The following is a 27,500-nucleotide window of genomic DNA, read 5'->3' on the forward strand; positions in this document are numbered from 1 at the left end:
CATGCCACAGTCGAAATCACTGAGATCACATTTTTTTCCCCATTCTGATGGTTGATGTGAACATTAACTGAAGCTCCTGACCCGTATCTGCATGATTTTATGCATTTCAGTGCTGCCAGATGATTGGCTGATTAGATAATCACATGAATAAGTAGGTGAACAGGTGTTCCTAATAAAGTGCTCAGTGAGCGTATATTTAGGCATTGTTGTTGTTAATGCAGCCTTTCTAAAATCTGGTCAATATTTATGGCAGTAATTGAATGTCATTCGTTACACTGATAGTCAAGACCGTATGAGTTACTGTTCCATTTTTATTTCATTCTAGATGTACCTCCTAAATTTGGGTATCGACCAGTCACCATCAACAATACTAAATCCATTTACTCGTCGAGGACCAATCAGAGAGCCTGAATTCTCTCCTACTGACCTATGCACCATCAAAGGCTCCATAGGAACGCCAACAAAAAGTACACAGCCATCTGAAGGTGAGCCATCTGAAGCTGAGCCAAAGGGGTCTGAAATCTCTTGCATTGTGAAAGTTTGATATTAATAGTTTTATTTGAAAAGTGTTGCTTAGGGGTCAGCCATATAGTTGCTTAAACAATAAAGCAGTAGAAATGTGTCTACCAGTATAAATGTCTAAGTATTGTCACGATTATGCAAAACTCCAGTTTTGCGTGTTCAAATAATAATTTTCTGTCACTGGGATCTGTTACAGTTGTAAAATTTCTGTCATGGTCTATTTTTATCAGTCATTTTTTCTGATTAAAAATGATTTAAATCAGTCATTGTTTTTACATTAAAAAGTATCTGTCATGGTCACTTGGATGAAATTGCTCTCTCATACACATGCATGCAGCGAGCACAGAGAGAGAGAGTGAAACCATGTAAAGATGTTTAAAATAAAAACTAATGCACTGGTTTTATTTAATGTCTCCTTATGGTTTTGTTTATTTATCTGTCAAAATGATGGATAGCCCATGTCCTTCAATGTTTTAAAAATTTGGTAAATGCAAAAATAATTCTGATTAATGCAAACTCTGGTTCCAATCACTTTACAAATGAGCAACATCTTGCTAATTATAAACTTCGTTCACCATGGTGTGGAAATTACCCTCTGCTATAAACCCCTCTTCACTTAGTTTCCCTTGCTAACACCATCAAGCTTACCTACCCTGGCATTTTCTGTATATTTTCAGATGTTTTTGAAAACTTTTACATAAAAATGTGTATATCATGAGGCACATTGTCAGCCTTCAACCAAAGATTTTAAGAATATTGTGATATAAATTTATTCATATTTGATAATAATGCTTTATATTCATTTTCTGTATCTATAGTTGACAGTCTTCAGAAGGAGACATTCTCCAGTTCTAGTCAACTTTCAGCCGACTCCATTGCGTCTGTCACACACCACCTGTCAGTGCATGAGCAAGGCCAACCAGCCAGTCAGAGAAGTGAGAGGACAATATTCAGTCAGACGGATACTCCACCAGGACTAACATTGCATCCTTCATCAGGCCTACAACAATCTGATGCTCCACAACATGAAGGATGCCTACCGATCCAACTCAGCCCAGAATCTATGCCTGCTCCTCCTGGGCCTAGAGTGGAGGTGAAGGAGGATGATGACTCTCTTGTGGCCTCCGGCACACTGCATGAAATCAGGCATTTGCTGGGCTGTGCAGAAAGTCTGGTCTCTGGTCGATCCTCTCTGACTTCCTCCCCTGGCTCGCACCGCCTATCAGAGAGTGACACGTCCCTTGTTTCTCTAGGCCGAAACTCACGAGTTTATGATGACACATCTCTGTCTACTGGTGGGAAATTCTCCCTGCTGCTGACTCGCTCTTCATCTGACTCAGCTTTGAAAGGAAGCTCGTCATCCAGCCAGGGGCAACAACGGATTTCCATACAGACTGACCGCACAACTACAGAGCTTGCCGCTCTCTCTCTGAGCAGAGAAGGAAGTTTGAAGTCACATGACCTCTGTGTGACCCCAAGGCGTGCCGAGCCGGAGGGCTGCAGTGCTGCAGACCCAGATAAGGCAAAGCCGCCTACAGCACTGTCTGTAATGCAGATGAATGTCCCTTCAGGGGCAGGGAACCTTCCTCAGAACCAGGAGCAGACTGAGAATGCTGTGCTTGGCTCATCTGAGACTAGTCTATCTAATGTCTCTGCAGAGGTTGGAAGTCTAAGTGACAGCAGCAGTGAGAGTTCATTGGCTGCCAGAGTTGCCAAGCTACTGCAGAGTGAGTCACCTGTTTCTATGGTTACAAGCCGGCCAAGCACAGCTGACTCAGAAGATAGCCGTGCCCGAGGTAAACAGTTTGATTTATCAAGCAGTTGAGGCACTGGATGTTGCCAAAACCAGTAGTGCATTTCAAAGTTGTTTGTTAAAAGAATTTTAAACAGGTATTGGTGTTTGATTGTCAGTAGCTGTGTTTCCATCCAATTCGCTTACAATTTAATGCACTAGGAGATGATTTTAACGTCTAGAGTTTCACATTTGTTAAAATGTGCATAAAAGTGATGGAAATGGCTTATTCGCATGAACGATGACATGTCATTACTATTTGTAAAGCAAGATGGCAATGCGCTCGTCAGATGGTGTACGGTAGGTGTGCGAGAGCTTGACGTGACTGGCTCACGAAAGGTCCAACCATGGCACATAAATCTTCAAACGTAGCCCTGGTTAGTCAAAAGTGCTTCACCCACAGATCGTCGTTAAAGTGAGTCCTCACAATCCACCAGAACTGTTTTGAGCGCAGGCGCTCCCAGGTATATGGAGGCTGTCGGCGAATGGGAATAGCCATTTGAGCCCTCATTATGTGAGCTATTGCACTTATTCTGCGACGTCTCCTGGGAGCATTTAATAACATAATGTACAATTGTTTTATTACAGCAAATACAATTCTCCCTGAAGCAAAGAGGTCGTTCAACTACTCCATGACAAAAAGGCGGGCTCCCTCAGGAAAATGCACATTTATAGTTCATGGAAACGCGCTGTGTTTCGCATTTTCTTTAGAAAAATTTTCAGAAATGCGCATTATAAATGCAAAACATTTTGATGGAAACCTAGCTAATTGTTGGATTTTGTCTCTAAGAATGGATCCTGATGAAGGTTTCTGGTCGCCGATGTGAAAGTTTAGAACTTAATGCTGAGGACAGAGCGAGAATTGAAGACATTAAGAGAGAGCTTCTACTGGACACCAAACACACCAAGGTAACAGCCATATGCCAACACATTAGACCAAAAGGTCTGCTGACTTTTTTTTAGTAAACATTAGCATTTTGATTGGCTTGCTCTGCTGTTGTAGCCAAATCTGGAATGGAATAGTTCACCCTAAACTTATTTACTATTCCCCTTGTTCCAAACCAGTATACTGTTATTTCTTCTGTGGAAAACAAAAGGCGAATTTTTAAAGAATCTTCACGCAGCTCTTTTCCACACAATGACAGTTCATAGTGACCAAAAAGGGCAAAAACAAGACAAAAAACCCCATAAAAGTAGTCCATAGGACTTGTGAGCTATATTCTTAGTCTTCTGAAACTAGACGATATTTTTAGTATATAATGACTAGGGATGGGAATCATAAGTAATTTAACGCTTCCAATTCTGATTACACTTAACAATTCCAGTCTCTTAACAGTTCTAGTAACAATTCCAGTTACAATTCTTTTAGTACTTTTGAGGAAGCATTATTTGGAAATAAGAAATACAATTCTATTTACATTTACTGCCCTCAGCAGCTTAATGTCTACACAGCAGATATAAAAGAAATCAGAAATAAAGTTAATACAGTTCTTGTAAAAGGAATGTTTTCAGACATTTTAGAGGCATAAATGCAATCCAATACTTTACCCTAACTATATATATATATATATACATACATACATACATACATATATAAATCTAAACGTAATCTAAATGTAATAGCATGTTTCATTCAGTCATTTATTTTTTTATAAAATTCCATTTACAATAAAACTTGTGTATCTTTAACGACAAACTGTCATATGAACAACCAGTCAGTAACTGCACTGCTTGATTAAAGTCTTACAAGTCTGGGGCCGGATTCACGAAAATGTTCTAAAGAAAAAAATTAAGAAAGTTCTTAGGATAAATTATAAGAACGTTCCTAAGTGCAGTTCTTGAACAATTCTTAAGAAGTTCTCAAATATTTTCTTAAGGACATCTTAATTTTTTTCTTAAGAATAAAAAGACAGGCTTTGACGTTGTCTGATCAGCTTGCTAATAGAGTTGCCTTGTCTAATAGCCTACAACAAATTCAATACTTCAACACTGGTAAATTGTAACGATAAATGTATCTATTAACCTTTTTTTGTTTTTTAAAGTAGCATGCACCTCACGATAATTTTTTTTAATGTTAAGTACGTGAGATTTGTTTGTTTAATGACATTAACCATCAGAGGAGAATTTACTTGATGCTAACCATTTGATAACTTTTAATTTGACATGGAGGAAAAGAAAAGAAAGAAAAACTTCAGTAGACAAGAGCTGGATGTTCTTGTTGAGGAAATTACTGCAAGGAAAAGTTCTCCTTAGGAAACTTGATAATAATATCACATCGGAAAGTGTCGGAGGCTGTCTCTGCTGTGCCCAACTCTGATAGGGATGTAGATGGGGGGTGAAAAATAATGTTTCAGCTTTCTAATGTTATAATTATTATGTTTCTATGAACTCTAAAGATTGCGGAGAGAGAGCGCTATATTCAGCACATTTGAATTAGCATGATTGGTCACCACATTAAGAAGCTTCAAAACAACATTTATTGTTTGAATTTGGTGATAGCATTTACATGGTTTACAAGCTGAAAATAAAAATATAATTAAACACAAAACAGTCAAAAGTGTTTTTTGGTCTAAAATAACATTTCTACATAAACAGCCCACTGCGACTTCAGACTCAACATGAAAAACCCAGTAAATTCATTAAACGTCTTACCTTTTAGAATTTAAGACAACTGTGAGGTTATCCTAACTTTAAGATTTTATTTATGATGATATTTAAGAATGTTTTTTTCGAGAATTTGAATGCTTCTCAAGTTTTTTCTTAAGAACTTTCTTAAGAAGTTTATTCGGGAATACAAAATATTCTTAACTTTTTTCAAGTTACAAATTAAGAAGAAAATGGTAAAGAAGAAATTTCTTCTTAAGAACATTTAGTGAATATGGCCCCTGATGTACAACATTAGATAAGCAGTAACCGTGTCAGTTTAGACTGTCGTGTAGTCTAATGTTGTACTTCAGGCTTGTGAGACTTCAACAGTTCTTATTTTATTTCGAGTTGGACATTCATAACTTGCGCATCAGTTTAAGATTAATTCAGTAACCACTCCAATTGATGTGCTTTTGATTCACTAAAAAGAACCGGCTCATAAGAGTAATTTGTTTGGGAATCAAAATAAACTGGTAGCGCTGTTTACGCTGACCCAGTAGGGGGCAGTGCTGCTGCTGAAATGTGCTGCTGGAAACACTGTCAGAGCATTTAGTACGGTGTTCCATCCGCATCTGTGGGAAATAGCATGTAGGGGAACTATTAACGGAACCGAAAGTCATGAAGATCATGCGTTTCCTGTATTTTTTAAAGAATGGAACCAGTTCTGAACAAGAACCAGTTCTCTGTACCCAATCTTAATAATGCCTTTATAACTTTAGGTCATTATTCACTGAAAATCTTCCCCTCTGCTGTAGCTTTCAAATATCATTCTTGATTTCACATATTCAGACTGTCCAATCATGCTTGGTTTCGATACATATAAGTACCAGTGGCATTTTGACATTAATGACATAAGTGTCATTTTTTAAAATCTGGATGAATCTGGCAAATGAGATGTCCGAGCTTTGGAAGAGGGGAAGATTGACAGTGAATAATGATTTAATTATATTCTGTTTTTCACACAAATATATTGTCTATTTCAGAAGACTTTCAATATAGCATACATGTGAAATGGACTTTTATGGTGCTTTTTTGGTGGAACATATGTGTTTGTTGTATGGAAAAGAGTTGCATATAGATTCTTCTGATTTTCTCTTTTTTTTTTTTTGTCATGGAAAAATAACAGCATACAGGTTTGGAACAATGTGAGGATGAGTAAATAACATCCTTCACATCTCAGATAAATATCACTCATAATTGTGAGTCTGAAATAATGTTAGTTTTGAGTCTGTTGTGGCAGACTACATTATGGACAGTGCTGATAGAATGTGTTCAAGGTAAAGCTGCTGTTTGCTTTTGTGTGACCCTCTCTGTGCACTCATGCTCTTATATTCTGGGCAGAGCTTGTACTTGCAGCATTTTTTTCTGAATCTCCCATTCACCACTATCTACTTCCCACAGTACTCCCCAACAACTTCTCTCCTCAGTAATATAAAATTCCCTTGTTCTCTCTTTTGCTCTGTTTCTTAGTCGAGCTCAGATTCAGAGGGCAGTGCTCAGTCCAGTGTTGGTGTTGGATCTCAGCCTGTGAAGGATTTTTTTGGGGAGCACAACATCTCAGAGCAGCCACAGAAAGCCGGTCAGAAACCTTTGGACTCCAGTGTTCTGTTTCACATGCTTTTACAGCAGGACCTGGAGGCCAAAGTTCATCAGATCGCCCTCAGAGAGGGGTTCAGCCCACCACCTCTAACTTCTATTTCCATTGCAACCACACGTCGAACTCAATCTCCACAGTTGCCATCACATTACCCTGTCAAAGGTACTGTGGATTTAGGTCATGTTGATCCCGGGCATGAGACATTACAGCACGATAGCCACCAACGAGAAACAGATAACAATCTTGTAGTAACTGATCTACAACAGAAACATCAGCCAACCATATTCCTAAATGTATCTGACAGAAAGAAAGAGATGGAGGGTGAAGGAGAACATAGAGAAGAGAAGGAAAGAGAAGAATCAGCAGATGAAAACAGAGATAATGCTGTTACAAATGATCCCCAGATTGTCCAAAGAATGGCTCATATGGATTATATTGCTACAGACATTAACCAAAGTCTGTCCAGCACTGTGTCTGGTACAAACAATAAGTCCCACCTCCCCCATTTACATGTCACCATATCACCCAAACAACAGTCCAGTTCTATCAAATATCAATCAAGCAGGACGTCATGTCAGAACACATTCAAAGATGTCCAACCCCCAAGACACTCCCCCATGATGCCAAGCACTGCAGATGTACAATTCCCATCCACTTACCCAACCGTAACATCAAATCAGGCCAGTTCATTTGAACACAGAGAGCCAGCTCAAGGCCAGAATGCTGGCACAGTAAGTGCACATTTGCAGGCCAGATACCCACAAACCTTAACTCCCTCTCAGAGGTTGGCTGGCACATCAAGGACTCTCTCTGTCCAAGCAGCAGGTACATGATGTACAGTTGAAGTCAGAAGTTTACATACACTTAGGTTTAAGTCATTAAAACGTTTTTTTTTTTTTTCTTTTTTTTTTTTTAAACCACTCCACAGATTTCATTTTAGCAAACCATAGTTTTGGCAAGTCGTTTACGACATCTACTTTGTGCATGACACGAGTAATTTTTCCAACAATTGTTTACAGACAGATTGTTTCACTTTTAATTGACTATATCACAATTCCAGTAGGTCAGAATTTTACTTACACTAAGTTAACTGTGCCTTTAAGCAGCTTGGAAAATTCCAGAAATAATTAGCCAATTAGCTTCTGATAGGAAAATTGGAGTCAATAGGAGGTGTACCTGTGGATGTATTTTAAGGCCTACCTTCAAACTCAGTGCCTCTTTGCTTGACATCATGGGAAAATCCAAAGAAATCAGCGAAGACCTCAGAAAAAAATTGTGGACCTCCACAAGTGTGGTTCATCCTTGGGAGCAATTTCCAAACATCTGAAGGTTCCACGTTCATCTGTAAAAATAATAGTATGCAAGTATAAACATCATGGGACCACGCAGCCATCATACCGCTCAGGAAGGAGACGGATTCTGTCTCCTAGAGATGAACGTAGTTTGGTGCGAAAAGTGCAGATCAATCCCAGAACAACAGCAAAGGACCTTGTGACGATGCTGGAGCAAACAGGTAGACAAGTATCTATATCCACAGTAAAACGAGTTCTGTATCAACATAACCTGAAAGGCTGCTCAGTAAGAAAGAAGCCACTGCCCCAAAACCACCATATAAAAGCTAGACTACAGTTTGCAAGTGCACATGGGGACAAATATCTTACTTTTTGGAGAAATGTCCTCTGGTCTGATGAAACAGAAATTTAACTGTTTGGCCATCATGACCATCATTATGTTTGGAGGAAAAAGGGTGAGGCTTGCAAGCCGAAGAACACCATCCCAGCCGTGAAGCGTGGGGTGGCAGCATCATGTTGTGGCGGTGCTTTGCTGCAGGAGGGACTGGTGCACTTCACAAAATTGATGGCATCATAAGGAAGGAAAATTTTGTAGATATATTGAAGCAACATCTCAAGACATCAGCCATAAAGTTAAAGCTTGGTTGCACATGGGTCTTCCAAATGGACAATGACCCCAAGCATATCTCCAAAGTTGTGGCAAAATGGCTTAAGGAGAACAAAGTCAAGGTATTAGAGTGGCCATCACAAAGCCCTGACCTCAATCCGATTGAAAATTTGTGGGCAGAACTGAAAAAGCGTGTGCGAGCAAGGAGGCCTACAAACCTAACACGGTTACACCAGTTCTGTCTAGAGAAATGAGCCAAAATTCCAGCAACTTATTGTGAGAAGCCTCTGGAAGGCTACCCAAAATGTTTGACCCAAGTTAAACAATTTAAAGGCAATGCTACCAAAAACTAACAAAGTGTGTAAACTTCTGACCCACTGGGAATGTGTTGAAAGAAGTAAAAGCTGAAATAAATCATTCTCTCTACTATTATTCTGACATTTCACATTCTTTTTCTCCCCAATTTGGAATGCCCAATTTCCCCAATGCTCTCTAAGTCCTCGTGGTGGCATAGTGACTCGCCTCAATCCGGGTGGGGAGGACGAATCTCAGTTACTTCCATGTCTGAGACCGTCAACCCACGCATCTTATCACGCGGCTTGTTGAGCGTGTCACCGGAGACATGGCACATGTGGAGGCTTCACGCTATTCTCTGCGGCATCCACGCACAACTCACCACACGCCCCACTGAGATTGAATCACATTATAGCGACCACGAGGAGGTTACCCCATGTGACTCTACCCTCCCTAGCAACTGGGCCAATTTGGTTGCTTAGGAGACCTGGCTGGAGTCACTCAGCACACCCTGGATTCGAACTCGCGACTCCAGGGATGGTAGTCAGCGTCTTTGCTTGCTGAGCTACCCAGGCCCAACATTTCACATTCTTAAAATAAAGTAGTGAGAACTGACCTAAGATAGGGAATGTTTTCTACGATTAAATGTCAGGTAAAACTGAGTTTAAATGTATTTGGCTAAGGTGTATGTAAACTTCTGACTTCAACTGTATATTTCATAGACTTTAAATTTTCACTATCATTTGAATAAGTCAGTTTAAAGAGAGTTTGATGTTAAATTTATCAATTGATTTGTTTTCTGTATGTGCACTTTCTTTAGCTGTCCCTACACTATTGCCGTACAAACCTCACGGTAGCTCCAAGCTGTTCTATATGCAGCAGGCTTATCCGGAGCTTTCTCCTGATTGCTCTGATACAACCGTTGAAAGCTCCCACCCAGGTATGTCACAGAAAGAAAAGCTGTAATAATATTATATGGTATATAACTAAAGTTACTGTTTTGGAACAATAGAAAAAGCATGGGTGAAAGTATGTATGCAATAATGTCTGCTTTACATTGGGGTCCTGATCATCCTGTGAGGGTTTATTTTGCAACAATGACAACCTGATGGTATCCCACTTATTACACGGCTACTTGCCAAATAAATGAATGGACATGAAATATTGATTTGAGTTGATGAGATTTATTATGTTAGATGACAAAGGCTGCAGAGTTATATGAGCGAATCAATCAGAAGTACTCCATAGAGCTGTATAATAATGCTATTTAAAGGAATGTTCTGGGTTCAATACAAGTTAAGCTCAGTCGACAGCATTTGTGGCATAATATTGATTACCACAAAAAATTTATTTCGACTCGTCCCTCCTTTTCTTTAAAAAAACAAAAATCGATGTTCCAGCAAGGCACTTACAATGGAAGTGAAAGGGGCCAATCCGCAAACGTTAAAATACTCACTATTTCAAAATTATAGCCACAAGACATAAACAATATGTGTGTTAACATGATATTAATGTGATATAATCGCTTACTAACCTTTTCTGTGTAATGTTATATACAATTTTATGTTTTATGACAACGTAACGCAGAAAACCCTGAAACGACTGCAAAAACAATTTACAGTTAAAATAATACACAAGTTTTCACATAAGAATTATTGTAAGTGCTTTTATAAAATTATAAGCTTCACATTTCTGTCTTTTAAACCCTCTACAAATTGGCCCCATTGACTTTCATTGTAAGTGCCTCACTGTAACCCAGATTTATGCTTTCTTTAAAGAAACTTGTATTAAACCCGGAATATTCCTTTAAAGCATATTTTAGTTCAAGTTCATGTATATATTATGTATTATTACGTAGAGTATAGCTGAAACAAATTCTTCTTAAATTGACATTTCATTTTTTATTTTTTTCATTATAACATTATTTCATGGACCATTCAGTAGGACAGTTTATTATAAAATATCATGCAACTGAGGCCATTATGAAACACTGAGGACACCATATACAGTAGAGCGCATCATTGTTGTATAAACCTTTATCATAATATCATGTGTATCTGTTTTGTGCTCAGATCCCAGATGTCACAGTTAATAACACTTTCTTTATATAATCTGTGACTGGATATAAATGATGTGTTTGCTCATGCTCTTTCTTACACCTCCTCTGGCCCCTCCCCCCTGAGTCTTGCAGCTGGTTCACGCTCTCATCCAGTCCTGCATAATTCATGTTCTTTGTCCAAGAGAAAGGCAATCCTGGAACACGAGCCTCATCTGACCCACATGCTGAAACTTTGTGGTGCCTTTTTGCTTCAGTGCAGAGTATCTGTGTCCCCTCTGTCTTATCCAGCTCTTTCTTTTTTCCTCTCGCTCACTTTGCAGGGTCTGACGATGCTGTGCCTCCACGCTTCAATATAGAAATTTTGGGCTCTAGAGAGCTAGAGGACAACATTATTACACCAAAACACAAGGAAGGCATCTACAGTAAGCGGGCCAATATGAAGAGAGGTAAGATGTTCATGAATGTTTATATTAGCTGTACAGTGTTTGCTGAGTTTAAAGGAATAGTGCACCCAAAATGAAAATTCTGTCATCATTTACTCACGTTCAGGCCATTCCAAACCCATTCCTTTCAGGCCGTTCCAAACTTTCTTTGTTCTGTGGAACACAAAATATATATTTATATATTTTAAGAATTTAACAAGCTGCTTTCGTTAATGCAATGGAAACATATAGTGACCAGTGGCTGCCAAGCTCCAAAAAGCACAAAAAGCACCATGAAAACATAGAAGTAGCCCAAACAATTCCTGCGCTATCTTCCAACTCATCTGATGCCATACTGAAAGTCTTGCATCACCAAAGGTTTGACATAAGTGACACCAAACGACAATGTTTGTCCGGTATCTCAAATCGTGATGCACCAAGATATGTGCGTTTATACATGAGAGCCATGAGAGCTATGGATGAGAATAGGGCTGTCAACAGGGCTAATTTTTCACTTAAATATTACCAAAATTCAAATTTTAATTAAATTTTAAAGACATTTCAGTTAGGGGAAAATAACTAAGACATCACCTTATTTTTAAATTGAAGTTGTCTACTAATTCTACTAAAGGGTGCAACAAATATAAACCAAACAGCACCGTGTCATATTTTTTATTATTCCAAAGAACATGCCTGGTTTTAAAATTAAAAGTGCATTTAATTTTAAACTAGCGCTCTTGGAATTAACTCATTAAAGCATGTGATTAATTTAAAATGTTTAACTGTTAATTTTTCTTTAACGCATTTACCAATTTGACATTAGATTCCTTCATTTTGTTCAGCTCTGTGTGAGTTTTGAACACTGGTTGGAATAGGGCGGAACCTTTGCGCTCTGTCTTGGGTCATTACACTGGCACACACACAAAAACACAACAGCGATTCTGTGTTAAATGATCAAATGATGTAGAAAGGACCTATTAACTGTAATTGTTTTGTACAAAACAAACCCAGAGGGAACTTGTGATAAGCTACATTCACGCGACCTGCTGGAGTCAAGCATCAACATTTCCCCGGTGTCGAATTAATCATGATGTGGACAGTGCCAGCGCTAAAATCAAAACAAGACGTTCTCCGCACTCACTTTTTATGTGGAGTTCAAAGTGGTGCGAATTATGTAAATGCGGCTTCACGATTGCTGTAGCAAAAGTGGATAGCCACGATTAATACTGTGGAGGATGAGAGTTTAAGAGATTTAATGCCCATTGCAATGAATACACAAACTACGGGGACTAGTTCTTTCAATTAGTCAACCTCCCACTTAGAAATTCCAGTAACATTAAATGTTTCCCAAAGTTTGTCTTTGTACTGTAGAAGGCTTTGCTTGGAAAATGTTCTTTCCTTAAAAAAAAAAAAAAGGAAAATAAGTGCATTTTGACAGGAAAATAAATATATATAGTCAAATTTCAGCACTTTCAAAATCTGGGATTTATTGTGATCATGCTATTTTTCGCAATTAGGCCTGTCGCGATTATTAAATAACCGTCTGATTGCGGTTATTTGATCTAACCGCGGTTATTGGGCATTCTAATTCCAGTCGCATTTTAATGCCCAAATAAAGGAATTTTAAGTGAATATACTGTATAAATGCCATGAACGGCGCGTTTGTGTGTCATTCAGTTGAACTCTGAGTCCGAGTGTCACTGAGCCACACCGCGAATGTCAACCAGCTCCTGTCTGGAAGAGCGTGTGAAGAGCTTCTCAAGTGCTCTGAATCAGAAACACAAGTGGAAGTTTGGCGTGAGCCTCTGCTGACAGCGCGCACGTCAGCAAAAGGTCGCACCAATCTCCCACGAAAATATAAACAAACAAGTATAAACTGTGATAGTGAATGCAAAGCGCTCCAGTTTCACTTTAAACGATCGTGTAATTGCAAATGTTAGGTTACTGGTTCAGGTTAGGTTACTGTGGCACAGAGGAGGGAATGCACGCTTTATTTCTGTGGAGTGATGAAATGATGAAACGAAATCTCCAAGGATTTGCTTCATGATAAACAAGTGTTCATGGGTTTAATCAGAGTATTAAAATAACGAGTGAAAGTGAAGAAATTAGGACAGAAATATTTGACTATTGCATAAGATAACAACAATTACATAAATATAATAATTTATATATAAAAATATATAATGTAAAATATATTGAGTTCAAAAACAGTGTAAATTTAAAATTGACCAAAACTAAAGTTGACCAAAAAGAGCGACATATTTTAGTATTTAGAATTATTTTGATATTTAAATCATTATTTTTCATTATTTTTCATGTCATTCATACGTTTTAAAGCCTTAAAAAGAAATCACATATCCTAATTTTATTATTTGATTTTTATGTTTCAAGTTAAATATGTAAAAATGACTTCTTAAGGTGTTTGAAGCACACATGCAGAAAAAAGCACACCTTAAAAAAATATGACAATTAATCGTGAAAGCCCTTAAAGAGACAATTAATCGTCATAATCGCAATTATTTGTTTGACAATTAATGGTCAGCCAAATTTAATAATCATGACAGCCCTAATCACAATTAAATATTTGAATCGACTGACAGCGTTATTTTAAACTAAATTGCATGAAGTTAATTTTTCTTTTAAAAATGTAACTGGTTCATATTTTCAAATGTTAAGTAATAAAGGAGAACTCTTCACTGGACTTCCGCGGACTCCAGCTGTCAGTACGGTAGTAATATTTCCTGATAGTAGTGATATTCGGTTTAACTCTGTTGTGAATCTGCATTGGTGGCTCACTTACCGCGTTAACAGGATGTATCGGAATCATTTTTTTGCATCCAACCGCTCTTTTTTTTTTTATTATTTATTTATTCATTTTCATTTAAAACATGCACTAGTCCAGGGGTGTCCAAACTTTTTCTACTTGGGGGCAGATGCAAAAAGAAATAAGGTGTCGCAGGCCGCACCATTGTAATAATTATATCTTTTTTAAAAAGGCTAGATTCCACTATATCATTATATTTATATGGTATGCTTAAAATTATGCAAGTTTTAATTACATTTTGTGTTAATAAAGGATTTTTCTCACCAAGAACGCTTGCAATAGAACAGTGATGCAGGGTCAGAAATTAAGGGGGTAAAAAAAATGCCCTAAAAATGCCCTAAAGTTCAAAATGTGGGGGCAAACAATGCCCTGATTTCTGTTTTTTTTTTGTGTTTTTTTTATACCATCTGACATATTTCTTTAAATTCTACTTTAAGAGTAGCATTATATGTTTTGAATAAAAGAATGACACAGTACAATTTATGTTAGAAAAAATGCCCTCATAAACAAAAATTAAATGTAATAAAATTAAATTCATAAGAATTATTCTTTATTTATTAGTAATTTAGTCATAGTTTCTGTTCTGATGTTACTTGTGTACAAATACGATTTGATCAAAATGATTGCACTCATTTGGTTGATACGCAAGTGCGAGCTGAGCACGCGAAGTACAAGCAGAGATGTGTGAGTGTTTTGAGCACTCTCTCTTATGTCCTTACTCTCAAATGGTGCTGAGAAGTCCGTGAATCATTTTTCTTGTTTCAGTGAAACATCAAAATGAACCAGTTCACAACAATTAATAAACGTTAAGCAGAAGACATTTTAGAAGAGTGTCACCTTATGCGCCAGAGAAACTAGCGCGCAGCTATCTTGAAAATTATGTCTCGGAACTTCCGTTCTAGCGGTTCTATATAGATTTCTATGGTGTTGATATCAATGTGTAATTAGCTAACAAGGTGTATTTACAGGTTATAGAGTTGTCAGAAGTTATCATGAGTATTTTAAAGTGTTCAGGGGATGTCATAACAACTGGAAGCAGAGCAGGAACATTTTAAAACAAGAGTACTTCATTCATAAATACACAAGATCCTACCTTCACACTGTGGACGTTATTGATATTCTTCTGTGCTCCTGAAACTCCAGACAACACAAAGTCATTAAAAATATCTCGTATGACACCTCTGACCATCTTTTTGTATAATTCACCCATTGTGTTATTGTTAAGGTGAGTAGATGTTTTGAGTGTCTAACTGGGACGGGGGAAGGGGTGCAACTAGATTTATACACACACATATACATGTGAAAGTGTATGTTTTATTTTATATTCCATTTACAACAAAAATGTTGGGATGCCTCTAAAAATGTAGGGTGACAAAATAATTTGTAAAAGTACACATGTAATTTCCTTTAATGTCATGAACTTTTCGTCGAAAACAACAAACATTTAGAGTGGCAGAAAAAACACCTCACTAGCATTTTCAGTAAAGGGGTGCTGTAGACTCACACCATCAATTCTTGGTGAAAAATACTTTCTGTGCTCCCACACATTTTGACCGACTCTTCTCAGTAGCAGAGGGTTAATGAAATGCAGGTAATTTAGGTTATAATAATAGGCTTATAGGCTTATAATAATAATAAATGTAAACAAATTTAAATTCAGTTATTGCCATCTGGAGCCATACACTCAGTCAGGGCTTAAATTGGGCTGCAATGGTCCGGCACCTTTGCTTGTTTCCCAATCTATTCTATTTCTTTTATGCTCCTAAACGGGATTTGTTTGACATATTTCAAGTTCATTTTTGCATGACCACGCACCCCCGCATACAGACGCGCATTGCTTCTATTGTTCTGTGGCCCGATCTCTAATTCATAGAAATCGCGAAATAGCCTACTGTATGGAATCACCTGCTCACCCAATTCTGAGATCAGAATGCAGTAGCAATTTTGCTTATTTTATTTCAAACTGTATGCCCTTAAGAATGTGCATTTACTTTTAAATTGTAAAATAATTGGATAGTTTAGCATGTTCAAAGGCAAGATGACGCCTTACCTCTGGAAAGAAGAGGATAAACTTGTCCCAGCTGTCATTTTTATAAAATGCGTAAAATTAATCTGTCATTATTAAAAAATATTTTTGTCATTTAATGTAAAATACTAAATCAAATAACTGTTTTCACAATTAAGTTATATGATGACATATAACAGAATCCCAGTCAAAGAGATCCATCTGAGAGTAAAAAAATACAGCCTATTCTATGAAATATCATACAGGCCTATGAATATATTAATATTTAGACACCAATATTTTTAATTGAATGGATGTTATAAGAGCAATCACATGTTTTTAAGGTTCTCCACCTCCGAAATCTCAATTTACCCCCTGCATTCAAGACAAAGTGTTTTATTAAACTGCATCTACTACCAACTGTTAATGTTCACACTCCATACAAAAACTTTCAGATTAATAAATGGTTAATTATTGTTATTTACACAGATGCCAGTAGGCTACTCATATTAATACTTATTTTAGCAACTCAATATAGGCCACATTTTATTGCCATAACAACTAATTAAAAAATAGGTAGTAAGCACTCTTTGTTAACGCAGCAAAATAATAATAATAAATAAAAATAAACGGAACCGTTTGGACTTGCATGCGCCATTAAAAGTGGTCCCACACCTATATGTCATGCAGTTGAATTAAAGTTTTGGAAGTTAAGATAAAATCCAGTGGAGAGTCTTCTTCTAAAGCTCAGGGAACGATGATAAATTTATTTTCAGTCATCTCCATGCTGGATCGTTTCGAGTTTGATTGGATGCTTATTGATTTAAATGTGAAAGGATGCAATTAAAAAGGAATGTTACAAATACAGATACACTCGTTTCAATGCTAAATAATAAATATATATTAATGCAAGAGTTGCACTACGTTATTTCATATTTGTTTTAAAATGTAAATTTTTTCCAGAAATAAAGACATTCTCCATGCATGCAGTGACTAAAGCGATTTACATTTTAAGATTAATTTGGCCACAGCCACTGATCTAGAGTAAGCTTTCCCTTCACGCTAGTAATTTAAGTTTGTATACGAGGTGGGGAAACTGAAAAAAATCCTGCTATTTACAAATATTAGGTTATATTCACACTATGACTTTGAATGTGTCACTCAACTGATATAGTTGAATTCTGGGTCATCAGAAAAGCTTTCCTTTGTAAATCCTTACTGTCTTGGGGTGGGGGGGTTGAATAATTTCGATTGCAACTGTAGCTGGTGGCAACTAAAGAGAACACACTAGTGGAGACAAATGCGCTGCGAAATGTGGATGTACGTGATAGCGACACAGTGTTCAGAATACGAATTTTATATAATTTCTCAATAGCGGGCCAAATTATGTTCTATTTCCAAAATCTCTCGTGGTGTGCATCAGAGCATTCGGCAGGTTTCAGATGGCCCAGGCCGTAGTTTGTACACCGCTTCACTAGACGGACATCTTTGAGTCCGTCTAGTGGCCACGTCTCACTTTTTATTTATTTTTTATTTTTTATTTTTTTGTTGTAGCGACTCGCACAGGAGCTCTGTGTTTTTTAGATACCATGTAAATTTAAAAAGAACTTCAACCCCTTTGAGACGCCTGCATTCTGTGATATTTGTTCCCCTGCGTGTAGTTTCTTTTTTTGGCAAAAGAGCATGATCGGTCTGAAGTCATTGTCAGTTCTTTGTACACGTACAAAATCTGAAAGCCTGACTGCCTTCAATAACTTCACACAAAGTAAACATATATTTCTTGAAATATGAACTTGAAATATAGGGCACAAATCGTATGGACTGCTTTTATGGTGCTTTTTTGCCTTTTATGGAGCTTGACCACCCTGATCACAATATGCTTTCACTGTATGGAAAAGATCAGCTCATATATTCTTCAAAATATCTTATTTTGTGTTCCTCAGAATAATAAAATCATACAAGTTTTGGAATGACATGAGGGTGAGTATATGATGACAGAATTTCCATTTTTGGGTAAACTTTTTTTTTTAATTTTCACTAATTAATAATCACATGCATAAAACAACAATACATCAGTGTCTTTTTCTCTCTCACTATCAGTTTCCTCCAATGTCTCTGGAAGTGGCCTTCCAGAATCAGTAGTCAGTGTTACTGGCCGATATGACAGTACTGCTCTTGAAGTTTCTGATGTCTCCGAGAAGGACATGGAGTTTTCTTGCATTGATCAGGAGTATGAAGACGAGGACAAAAATTTTGTCCCCTTGCACATGGAGGCAGACTACAGTACACATGGTGTGCACCTTCACAGCAGCACCATGCAGGAGCCTAAATTGCCACCAGAATCACACCATTTACCTTCTCAGACAATCAGAAAGTCCTACAGAGTAAACACGAAAGGGCAGGAAAGAAGCCCTCATGATGTTAGTATGGAGATTAGCAGTTCTCTGGACCAACTGTGGCGGCGCTTCAGTGAAAAATGGAGCATGGAGGAGACCCGACCTAGCAGTGAGAGAGATACTTCATTGCTTGATAGACTAGAACGTCTATCTCGTCTCATTCACAATACCACTCCGACACAGAAACCCATCAAACAACCAGACAGCAGGAGTAGAGAATATGAAAGGAGTGATCATCAGGAGGGGAAAACAGAGGAAGGAGAGAAGAGAGAAAGAATGCAGTTACCAGTGGCTCCAAAGCAAGCATGGGCTGAGCAGGAAGAGAACCAAGAGAATGTACACCGCTGTCCTGCCGAGAGAGATGAGTCTGCAAGCGTGTCCATGGAAACGAGCAGTAGCCTGTCCACCATTGACACAGAGCGGCTGCTCCGAGCTTTTGGACCTCAGCGGGTCACCAGTAAAGGGCTGAAAAGCAATGACAGCTTGCTCAAACTTTACAACACCATCAATAAGCAGAAAACAGGCCGAAGGAAACCCAGCTCTAAACATGCTGCGGTATCTATTAATATGGAGAATGTCAGCACGGATGACTCCACAGTAAGGCTTAGCTTGTTTGCACTGACTTTTTCATACTGAATGTTCAAGAACATATTCTTGTTGTTGAAAGATGTTCAAGTTGTTGTTTTGTGCGATATAGCTAACAAAATATTTCAGTGTTTTTCAGCCTTTTGACGATATTCTATATGCAGTATATCTAAAAATGTATGTACTGTATTTGCTCTTAAAGGAATATTCCGGGTTCAATACAAGTTAAGCTCAATTGTCAAAAAGTTTTTGAGTTTATTTTAAATGTGCAGTTTGTGGAACAGAGGGATGACAAAACTAGTCTAATGACAGTCTTTTAGAAAAAAGTGCATTAAAATCATTGTGACGTTCACAATGTTGCTTCATTTGGTCACAGTGGTCAAAATTAAATTCTATATTCTCTTTTGAACTCTGTGGTAAACATTCAATGTATCAAACATTTATTCTTTCTTTACTGGCTGTGTGACATTGAGTTCTGTCTTTCTTCCAGGTCTCTGCTGACTCATTGTCATCTTCAAGCACTTTCTCCCTTCCTTCTCAAAGAGGTGTCTCCCACAGCCACACTACCAAAAGGTCAAAAGTCAAACTGGTCAGCAAAGGTGTGCAGGCAGGTGCGTTACACAACCAGGGCCCGCTTTTTGATCAAAAGCATCCTATGTATTTCAGACACAGTTATGCTTGCCCAAAATCAGGAAGCAGACCAGCACTGTTTAAAAAAAAAAACCATTGTGATCAAAGGATAAAGAAAAATATTTCTTAGGATTTTATTTTTACCTTTTCCTTGCAGGCGATTTGGAAATTGTGATGAATGGCACACGCAGACACACCCGGGATGTAGGCACCATCTTTCCCTCACCTGGTGCCTTCAGAAGTGTCCATTGGCCAGACACATTAAGCAGCGGTGTTCATGGTGGCATTACCATCCCCACTGCTTCCACAGCTAACCCCACCCAAACTCCAGCAGCTCTCAAAAGAGACACCTGCAACAAGGGCATCCGGAATCATTACCCAAACGGTACGAATGGTGACATGATAATTGAAGTGGTATTTCTCTAGAGATAACCCTTCTGTCTACTCCTCTCTCTACATTTTACACATCACCTCATGCTGTTTTATCTCTACTGCATTCTCTTCAAGGTGTGTCTTGGTTTGTCTCTGCTGATGAATTGAAATCTGATGGTCCTAAGGAAAACCAGGTTGAATCAGCTCCTTCCCAAAGCCAGGCCTGGTTTGAGGCTTACAGCAGATCTCGACCCTGGAGAGAACCAGTTAGAGAACCACTGAGAGAGAGACAGATCCAGGTGGAACAAGAGAGGCCAACAGAATCTAGAACAGCTATAGAAACAGATAGCTGTGGCAAGCTCTCGGCTCTTGTTCGCCTTTCGCTGCAGGTGTGCGGCATGGTCTCTGTTGCTGTTGGCAATGCTGTGTGGTTTTAAAGAGTACGTAGATTTCAATTGATACATTTATTACAACATCAAACATTTCACATGAATGGTTGTCTTACAGGAAGCTCTGGAGCTCCATCGGCCAGAGTTTGTGTCTCGTTCACGGGAGCGAATGAAGCGGTTAGGGTTGCTGGTTGAGGAGAGGAGGTTGCAAGCAGTCTTTGACAGAGAGAGGGAAGAGCTTTTCAACTGCCCCAGACCAACACGTCCACTCAGACCAGGTGACCTTCTACCTGAAGAAAACTACTTTTATATTTTAGAAGTCTGAGTGGTCAGTTTATATTTATTTTTTTACAAGCATGAGCTACAGCTTGCAGCAAGACAGCCTATACTGAAACACCTTTTTCACCAGCTCCAGTACCCCGAAAACAAGTTGTTCCAAGGAGAGAGATGGTCCAACGATCCAAAGAGTAAGTATGCATCATCACTCAGACCACTTTCACTCCATTTCGGTGGTTTATGCAACAATAATAGAAATGGCACATATTTACCTATGTACATACAGTATATACTGTATATAATTTAGTATACTTTAAGATTTCTTCTTTTACATGCTTTCAGTTGGGTAGGGAAGAAAGCGCACACTCAGAGAATAGGCAGGACAGACAGACTCAGGAGGTAGGCATGTGGCTGTGTGTGAGTGCTTCACAGTCAGGCACAATTGTGTGTTCAATAAGCAGTATTATTCATGTTAGCTCCAGTCAGATTGCCCCTTTTTAGCAAACATGGACCTGATCTCCGTTTCAACAGTTTGTTGTGTGAATAATATTGACATTCAGACAAATTATGCAACGCAGTCACTCAGCAATCAAATTTGTGTTCCATCAGGAAATACGCACAACTTCCAGAGGTCCAGAAAAGGAGAGAGGAGGAAAGGAGACAGGCTGAGTACCGCTCCTATCGCCTCAGTGCTCAACTCTTTAACAAGGTATACACGCAGTTCGAGAGGATCAGTTACACAATACAGTTCATATGTAGGAAATATAATAGCTTATAAATCAGTGATCAACCAGTACTCCGCTTGTAAACCCACGGACACACTAGACTTTGGGCATGTAAAATTACTTTGGATCCTGTGACATGATGCCACACTCTAGAGCTCTGTTTTTAAAAAGAATAAAATTGCAGAATACAGAATAAAAATAATGTTAAAATGTTCCATTCTATTCCGCTATTTGTATTGAGCCAAGAGGTCAATCTGTGACGTTTCGATCTTCTATTGGTCACAAATCATCTCGTTATTTGTATTCGGGTCAGAGTTCACCAAAATGTACCTTACATTGCGAAAAAGTTTGCACTTCTGGTCTCCAGCATTCCGATGCTTATGAATGAGATTGAATGAAAGTCTAGTGTGTTTGTTTTCTTAAGTATACCAATGGCTAGTTTGATTTCCCTTTTAATGCATCACATTTTCACATTCTGCAGAAAATCACCAATCGAGTGTTGGGAAGAAGATCACCTTGGCAGTGATGTTAACTGAAATCTACTCAAGATATCTAAAAGCTGTTCTTTGAATCTGACAGGTCCTTTAAGTGCTATATATGGGGTAATATTTTAGACTAGTTATGGGAGTGTAACTTGATATGTGTGAATTCTGAATTCAGGTGTGAGATTTTATTTAATGTAGTTGTGAATGTGATCTTATATATCCTTCTGGAGTTGCAGTGTTGGATTGCTTAATTATGACTGTTTTATTATTATATTATAGTTTTTTTTAAATAATTGTTTTATATAAATTGTTTGATAATGTCTGTGTTTGCTAATTTTTTAAAATATTTTTTATGAAGCAATTAAATAAGAAACAGTTTGTACAAGTGTGTGTGTGTGTGTGTGGGGGGGGGGGGTTGGGTGGTTTACAAGGACATTTTTTAGGTTACAAACTGGTAATTACAATGTGTAATTACATTTACAAATGTGTGTGTGTTTTATGTTAACCTCAAAAATTGAGTGGCTGATCAACAAAAAATACTTTAGTTACGTATAATTGTGCGTATAGATATGGTTTGGGTAAATAATATCCTAAAAGAGAATGCACTCAAAAAATAATTGTACGATTTACGCATTTCAATTTAAATTGAGTAGTCTTTAACAAAAAAACACAAAAAAATAAAAATAAAAAACATATATACATATATATATATATAATATATTTGTTTTATTTAATTTAGTTAAAAATTACACAATTCAATTTGATGGAATTTTGTTATGAACTCTAAATGTGTAAAAAAAATTGAGTGTGAGTGTGAGAAGCCACACTGGTCCTGTTTAACAACACAAAAGATAAGGATAGTGACCATCTTTACTTCAGTAAAATGCATATTATATGAAGGTGAATATGCATTTAAAACAGGTATGGCTTGTTGCAGCTTACAAAATGATCTATGATATCTGGGTTTTATTTTATTTACCCTTGATATTAATTAAGATAATTTTTCATCACAATTTTAATTGTTCACAAATGATTGAAACAATAATCAAAACAACACAACCTTTTTGTTTTGAATTGATTTATGTATTTTTTGTAAAAGAGTTAATATTGCTGGGCGTTATTCACAGCAGCGTCATCTTTAATTTTTGACAGGAATGACAAGGAAGTGAGTGATAGACCCACAGTCTCTTCAGTGGGTTGTACAGTTGTTTTTGGATCGTTCCACTGATGAAACATTGAAATTTCTGTAGACAGAAATTAGCCGTGGAAAATTAGGTGTGATCTAGGAGCTGCACCTGGAACTTACGGTATATTGAGTTCTGAGAGAGATGCTGATTAAAGAAGGGAAAGGGGTGAGTAAAACAACAACATGTATTGCTCTGCCTGTCGATATATCCATGAATTTGTGGAAAAACGAGATTCTACGGATTTGAAGTGAAGCTGTGTGGATAATTTAGCGTTGTGCGCATGTGTCAAGCACTAGGAAGTGTAATCGAGCTTTATTTCATGATCGCAAAGGAGACTGCTGTCAAGATGTACAGTGAAAAAGGAGTTTCATTTTGGTCAGTTCTCACACAAAACCAACTGGATCAATTCAGAAGACATTGATTAAACCACTGGAGTCCTATGGATTACTTTTATGCTGACTGGTCACCATTTACTTGCACTGTATGGACCTAGAGAGCTGAGATATTCTTCTAAAAATCTTCATTTGTGTTCTGCAGCAGAAAGAAAGTCATTCACATTTTCAATTTGGGTGAACTAACCCTTTAAAAGCTACTCAGAAGGTCAATGTACACTGGCATTTGTTTATCATATTCTTATATATTATTAATACATTGTCTTCTCAGATTGCTTCATTGGAACAACAAATACAGCTTAATAAAAGAAGGGTCTCTCAAGAAAAAGCCAATTTGGTGAGACGCGAATGCCTGTTTCCAGTTTGTTTCTCAGGTGGTTAAAGGAATGTTCCAGGTTCAATACAAGTTACGCACAATCAACAGCATTTTTGTCATAATGTTTAGTACCATAAAAATTAATTTGGACTTGCCTCTCCTTTAAAAAAAAAAGCAGAAATCTTGGTTCCAGTGAGGCACTTACAATGGAAGTGAATGGGGGCCAATTTTTTAACATTAAAATACTCACAGTTTCAAAAGTATAGCCACAAGACTAGGGCTGGGCAATACTGCAAAAAAACAAACCTATGGATGATTCACGATTCGATTTTTTTCCACTTTTAAATGTACTCCAACATGATTCAAATTGTATGTTCTTTGTTAGAATGCAAGGCAAACTGTTTAGAGAAATCCAAGTTCTTTTCATTATAGGAAACAAAGGTTATGCAAGAAAAATGCATAAATGCACCACAGGGTGAAGTTGTCAAAAGAGTGTAAATGTAAAATAAATTAAAATCAAATAAACCCGGATGTTCCGAAATAAGAGAATAAGAAAACTGCTAAATAATTCTTAGCCAATGTAGTTATTCATTTTATCTAAACCAAGCCTATCTAAAAAGTTATCTAGAAATCAATATCTATAAATTATCAAGTTCATCTAAAAAGTACTCTTTGTATATCAAACAGTTTGTATGTATATTCATAAACCCCTGCAAATAGATACGCACCCATAGCTGTTCACGCTGAGCAGTGCAGCAAAATGAAATAATTTGTCATTACAATTCAACTAGCAAAGTTTGTCAAAATTATTGCTTGCCAAATGTTGGCTATAGATGCAGTACACTTGAAACACGTCACAGAACAAAGCAATAATTAGCGATCTATCTGAATCATCATGGCAGAAGGAGCGGTGGATGTTTGATTGTCCCATATATAGCCTCTCCATGATTTGAAATTAAGCACAATAACTGGCATGTAACCAAGGGCGTAGATTTGGCTTGAACATTGGGGGGGTTGCAGCATGAAGCATGTACTTGTTTCCATTAATCATGGTATAAATATTGGGAGGGTTGTTCTTACTTGTTTTGATTATTGGGGGGTGGGGATATCCCATCCCCCTGGAATCTACACCCCTGTGTCAGTGCAGAGTCTTCATAAGGATAGCTGCACCAGCATGTGTGTGTGTGTTTGTTTATGGACAGACTATGTGATGTGATCTGGTGTAATCTCACAGTAGGGCAAGATGTCCAACAGGGAAAGGGAACCCTGGGAAAAGCCACAGGACAGAAGCAGCAGGAAAAGAGGAGAGCCACCCCCTCTCAGTGTGCCCCCCACTGCTAGTATTAGCATAGTCTCACTGACTCAGGGATGCATTGTCCTCTTACAGATTTAAACCCTTGGATCAAGGGATATAATAGGTTAATCATCATCCATACAAATAAACTGGTGTGACAACCTAATAAGAATACAGAACATTCTCTAATGGTTATTTTTTTGTTTTATTTTACAACCATAAACTAACCTTCCCAGAATGTTGCAGGGAGTTTTTGTAACAACCTAATAAGAACCTAAACAGAACTTTCTCTAATGGTTATTTTTAGGTTTTGTTTTTATAACCATAAACTAACCTTCCCACAATGTTACAGAGAGTTATTTATGGTGTGGCAACTTAATAAAAACTTACACATAACGTTCTTTACTGGTTAGTTTTAGTATTTTAGAACCTTTATAAACTTCCCAGACCGTTGCATGGAGGTTTTTGTGTGCCAGCCTAAAAAGAGCATGCAATTGTTACCTTAAGGAACTATTTCTACTTGATCTAACCCTTAAAATTAGTTTTGTTGGTGGAACCTAATGTAGCCAGGTTGATTCAGACATATGAAATCATATTTTTGACTTCAAACAAGTTAATTTAGTTTTAAGTTAACATTTGTTTCAATGTAAGAAGCCTAATTGACAAACTAAAGATAAATAAGTGATTCTCACTTTCCATATAGACAAAGAATAACTAGGAAAGGATCATAAGATTTAAGTATTTTAGTGTGGAAACTGTAAAAATTTCGAGTTTGCATTTTATTTAACGTGAAATGTGCGTCCACTCCATCTAATGGTGACTAACATGAATCACTAGTGTTTGAAGTACACACGCCATTGTGTCTTTGTGAAAGGTTTAGTATGTGAACACAATCACTTCTAACACGTTGCCTGAAAGATGGACTAACAGGACCGCAAAGCGAGGTCCTACTTAAAACGAGTACTTTATGCTAATGGGACACCCTGTGCAACATTTCAATGAGGCTTTTTTTACTCAGGAAATTGTGCCATTCCTGTTGTCCCAAGCCTTCAGAGCGACCAATTCAAATCAAAGGCAATTTCGTCGGTAGAATGTGCGCCGTGTGACAATACATCAGTCTTTAATAAATGTCTTTATTTGATCAAATCTCAGAAAAGAAAGTCAAATATAGGAAATAAATTATTAGTGTGGTCACTGCTGTTGTTCTGCTGAGGAAATATTGAATAATATTGTTCCAAAGAATTTTCAGAAGGCAAAAAATTTCAGAAAACACAACACAGTCTCACAAGAATTCATAAGAATAGTACGAGATGGTAAATTTGTAAGAAATCGTATGACTTGTCCACCAACCAGTCACATATGCTTCTCTTGTCTCCTTTAAAACCCAAATTTTTCCTTTCTTGCATCACACACAAAATTACAATCATAATCACATGTTTACATTTATGGTTAGTTTTAGGTATGGGGTTTGGATTAAGGGTGACAATTACAAAATATTTATCACAAATGCTAAAGAGCGCATGCACAGAAGGGGGCAGCAGGGCCCCAAGCCCCTTTTGTTCACAAATCTAAAGGTACCCTTCTCGCCATGCAGAAAAAGGGAGGAAATTGTAATAATAAACATAAATTGATTAAATAAAACAATAAAACTCTCTTAATCTCACAATAACAGTAATAATGTGTCTTTGTGAGATTTCCTTGTAAACCGTGAAAGCATTAAAGGATTCATTTTCTCACTTTCCTTTGGAACAACGCTTCAAGTGTCGTTCCTTTCCAGCAGTGCCATTTAAAGGTGCAAAAAAAATGCCATTGGGAATTCACCCCCAGGATCATCGAAGTAACATTTCCTCAGATGAGTAACAGGTCAGATATAATTGTACACTCTATGTATGTATTGTAGTGTCAGTTCATCAAAAAATAAATAAATAAAATACTCGATTGCTGCCTCATTTCCGACATCACACACTTGCAGATTAAACAGCTTTATTAATTGGCAGGGGCTATTTGCACTAAGCAACAAAAAGCATCTTCTTTGCACTTAGTGCAAATAGTGTTAGATGCTATTTACACGCAGGTGCAAATAGTGGCAGATACTATTTGCACCCCTAATTAAATACTAACATACAGTATAGTGGCATCACTGCAGTGTGTTTATTGTGTTTACTTAGAGTCCCACAGACACCCTACACCAACCCCTACCCCTAAACCTAACCGTAACCTTCCCTAACAAAAATAACCATGTTTTTTTATTTTTTTTTTTTTTATTAAAATGTTTTACTGATTCAAAGACAGACAAAAATAAATGTAACCACAAAATTATGCATTTGGAATCAACTTATAACCCTTTATAACCCCGCCCCCCCCCCCCCCACACACACACACACAAATATAAA

The 27,500-nt window shown here is 37.5% G+C and overlaps 1 protein-coding gene across 4 annotated transcripts in view; it reads left to right on the plus strand.

Annotated features, from left to right (window-relative positions):
• Positions 1-22,294, plus strand: part of alms1 (ALMS1 centrosome and basal body associated protein) — a 31,592-nt gene extending 9,298 nt beyond the window's left edge. For 2 of the 4 annotated variants that reach the window (XM_051648827.1, XM_051648830.1), the window contains 14 exons: positions 326-485; positions 1,341-2,318; positions 3,105-3,223; positions 6,431-7,382; positions 9,571-9,690; positions 11,130-11,255; positions 18,161-19,053; positions 19,532-19,652; positions 19,829-20,056; positions 20,179-20,432; positions 20,551-20,710; positions 20,842-20,899; positions 21,318-21,417; positions 21,915-22,294. In XM_051648827.1, the coding sequence (XP_051504787.1) occupies positions 326-485; positions 1,341-2,318; positions 3,105-3,223; positions 6,431-7,382; positions 9,571-9,690; positions 11,130-11,255; positions 18,161-19,053; positions 19,532-19,652; positions 19,829-20,056; positions 20,179-20,432; positions 20,551-20,710; positions 20,842-20,899; positions 21,318-21,417; positions 21,915-21,959 (4,314 nt within the window). In that variant the 3' untranslated portion in view covers positions 21,960-22,294. Of the gene's footprint in view, positions 1-325; positions 486-1,340; positions 2,319-3,104; positions 3,224-6,430; positions 7,383-9,570; positions 9,691-11,129; positions 11,256-18,160; positions 19,054-19,531; positions 19,653-19,828; positions 20,057-20,178; positions 20,433-20,550; positions 20,711-20,841; positions 20,900-21,050; positions 21,289-21,317; positions 21,418-21,914 lie in introns of those variants that run through there. The other 2 variants (XM_051648829.1, XM_051648828.1) reach the window with 2 other exon arrangements.
• Positions 22,295-27,500: the final 5,206 nt, after the last annotated feature.

The sequence above is a fragment of the Myxocyprinus asiaticus genome, chromosome 21 (genome assembly GCF_019703515.2).
Source record: "Myxocyprinus asiaticus isolate MX2 ecotype Aquarium Trade chromosome 21, UBuf_Myxa_2, whole genome shotgun sequence".
Lineage (NCBI taxonomy): Eukaryota > Metazoa > Chordata > Actinopteri > Cypriniformes > Catostomidae > Myxocyprinus > Myxocyprinus asiaticus.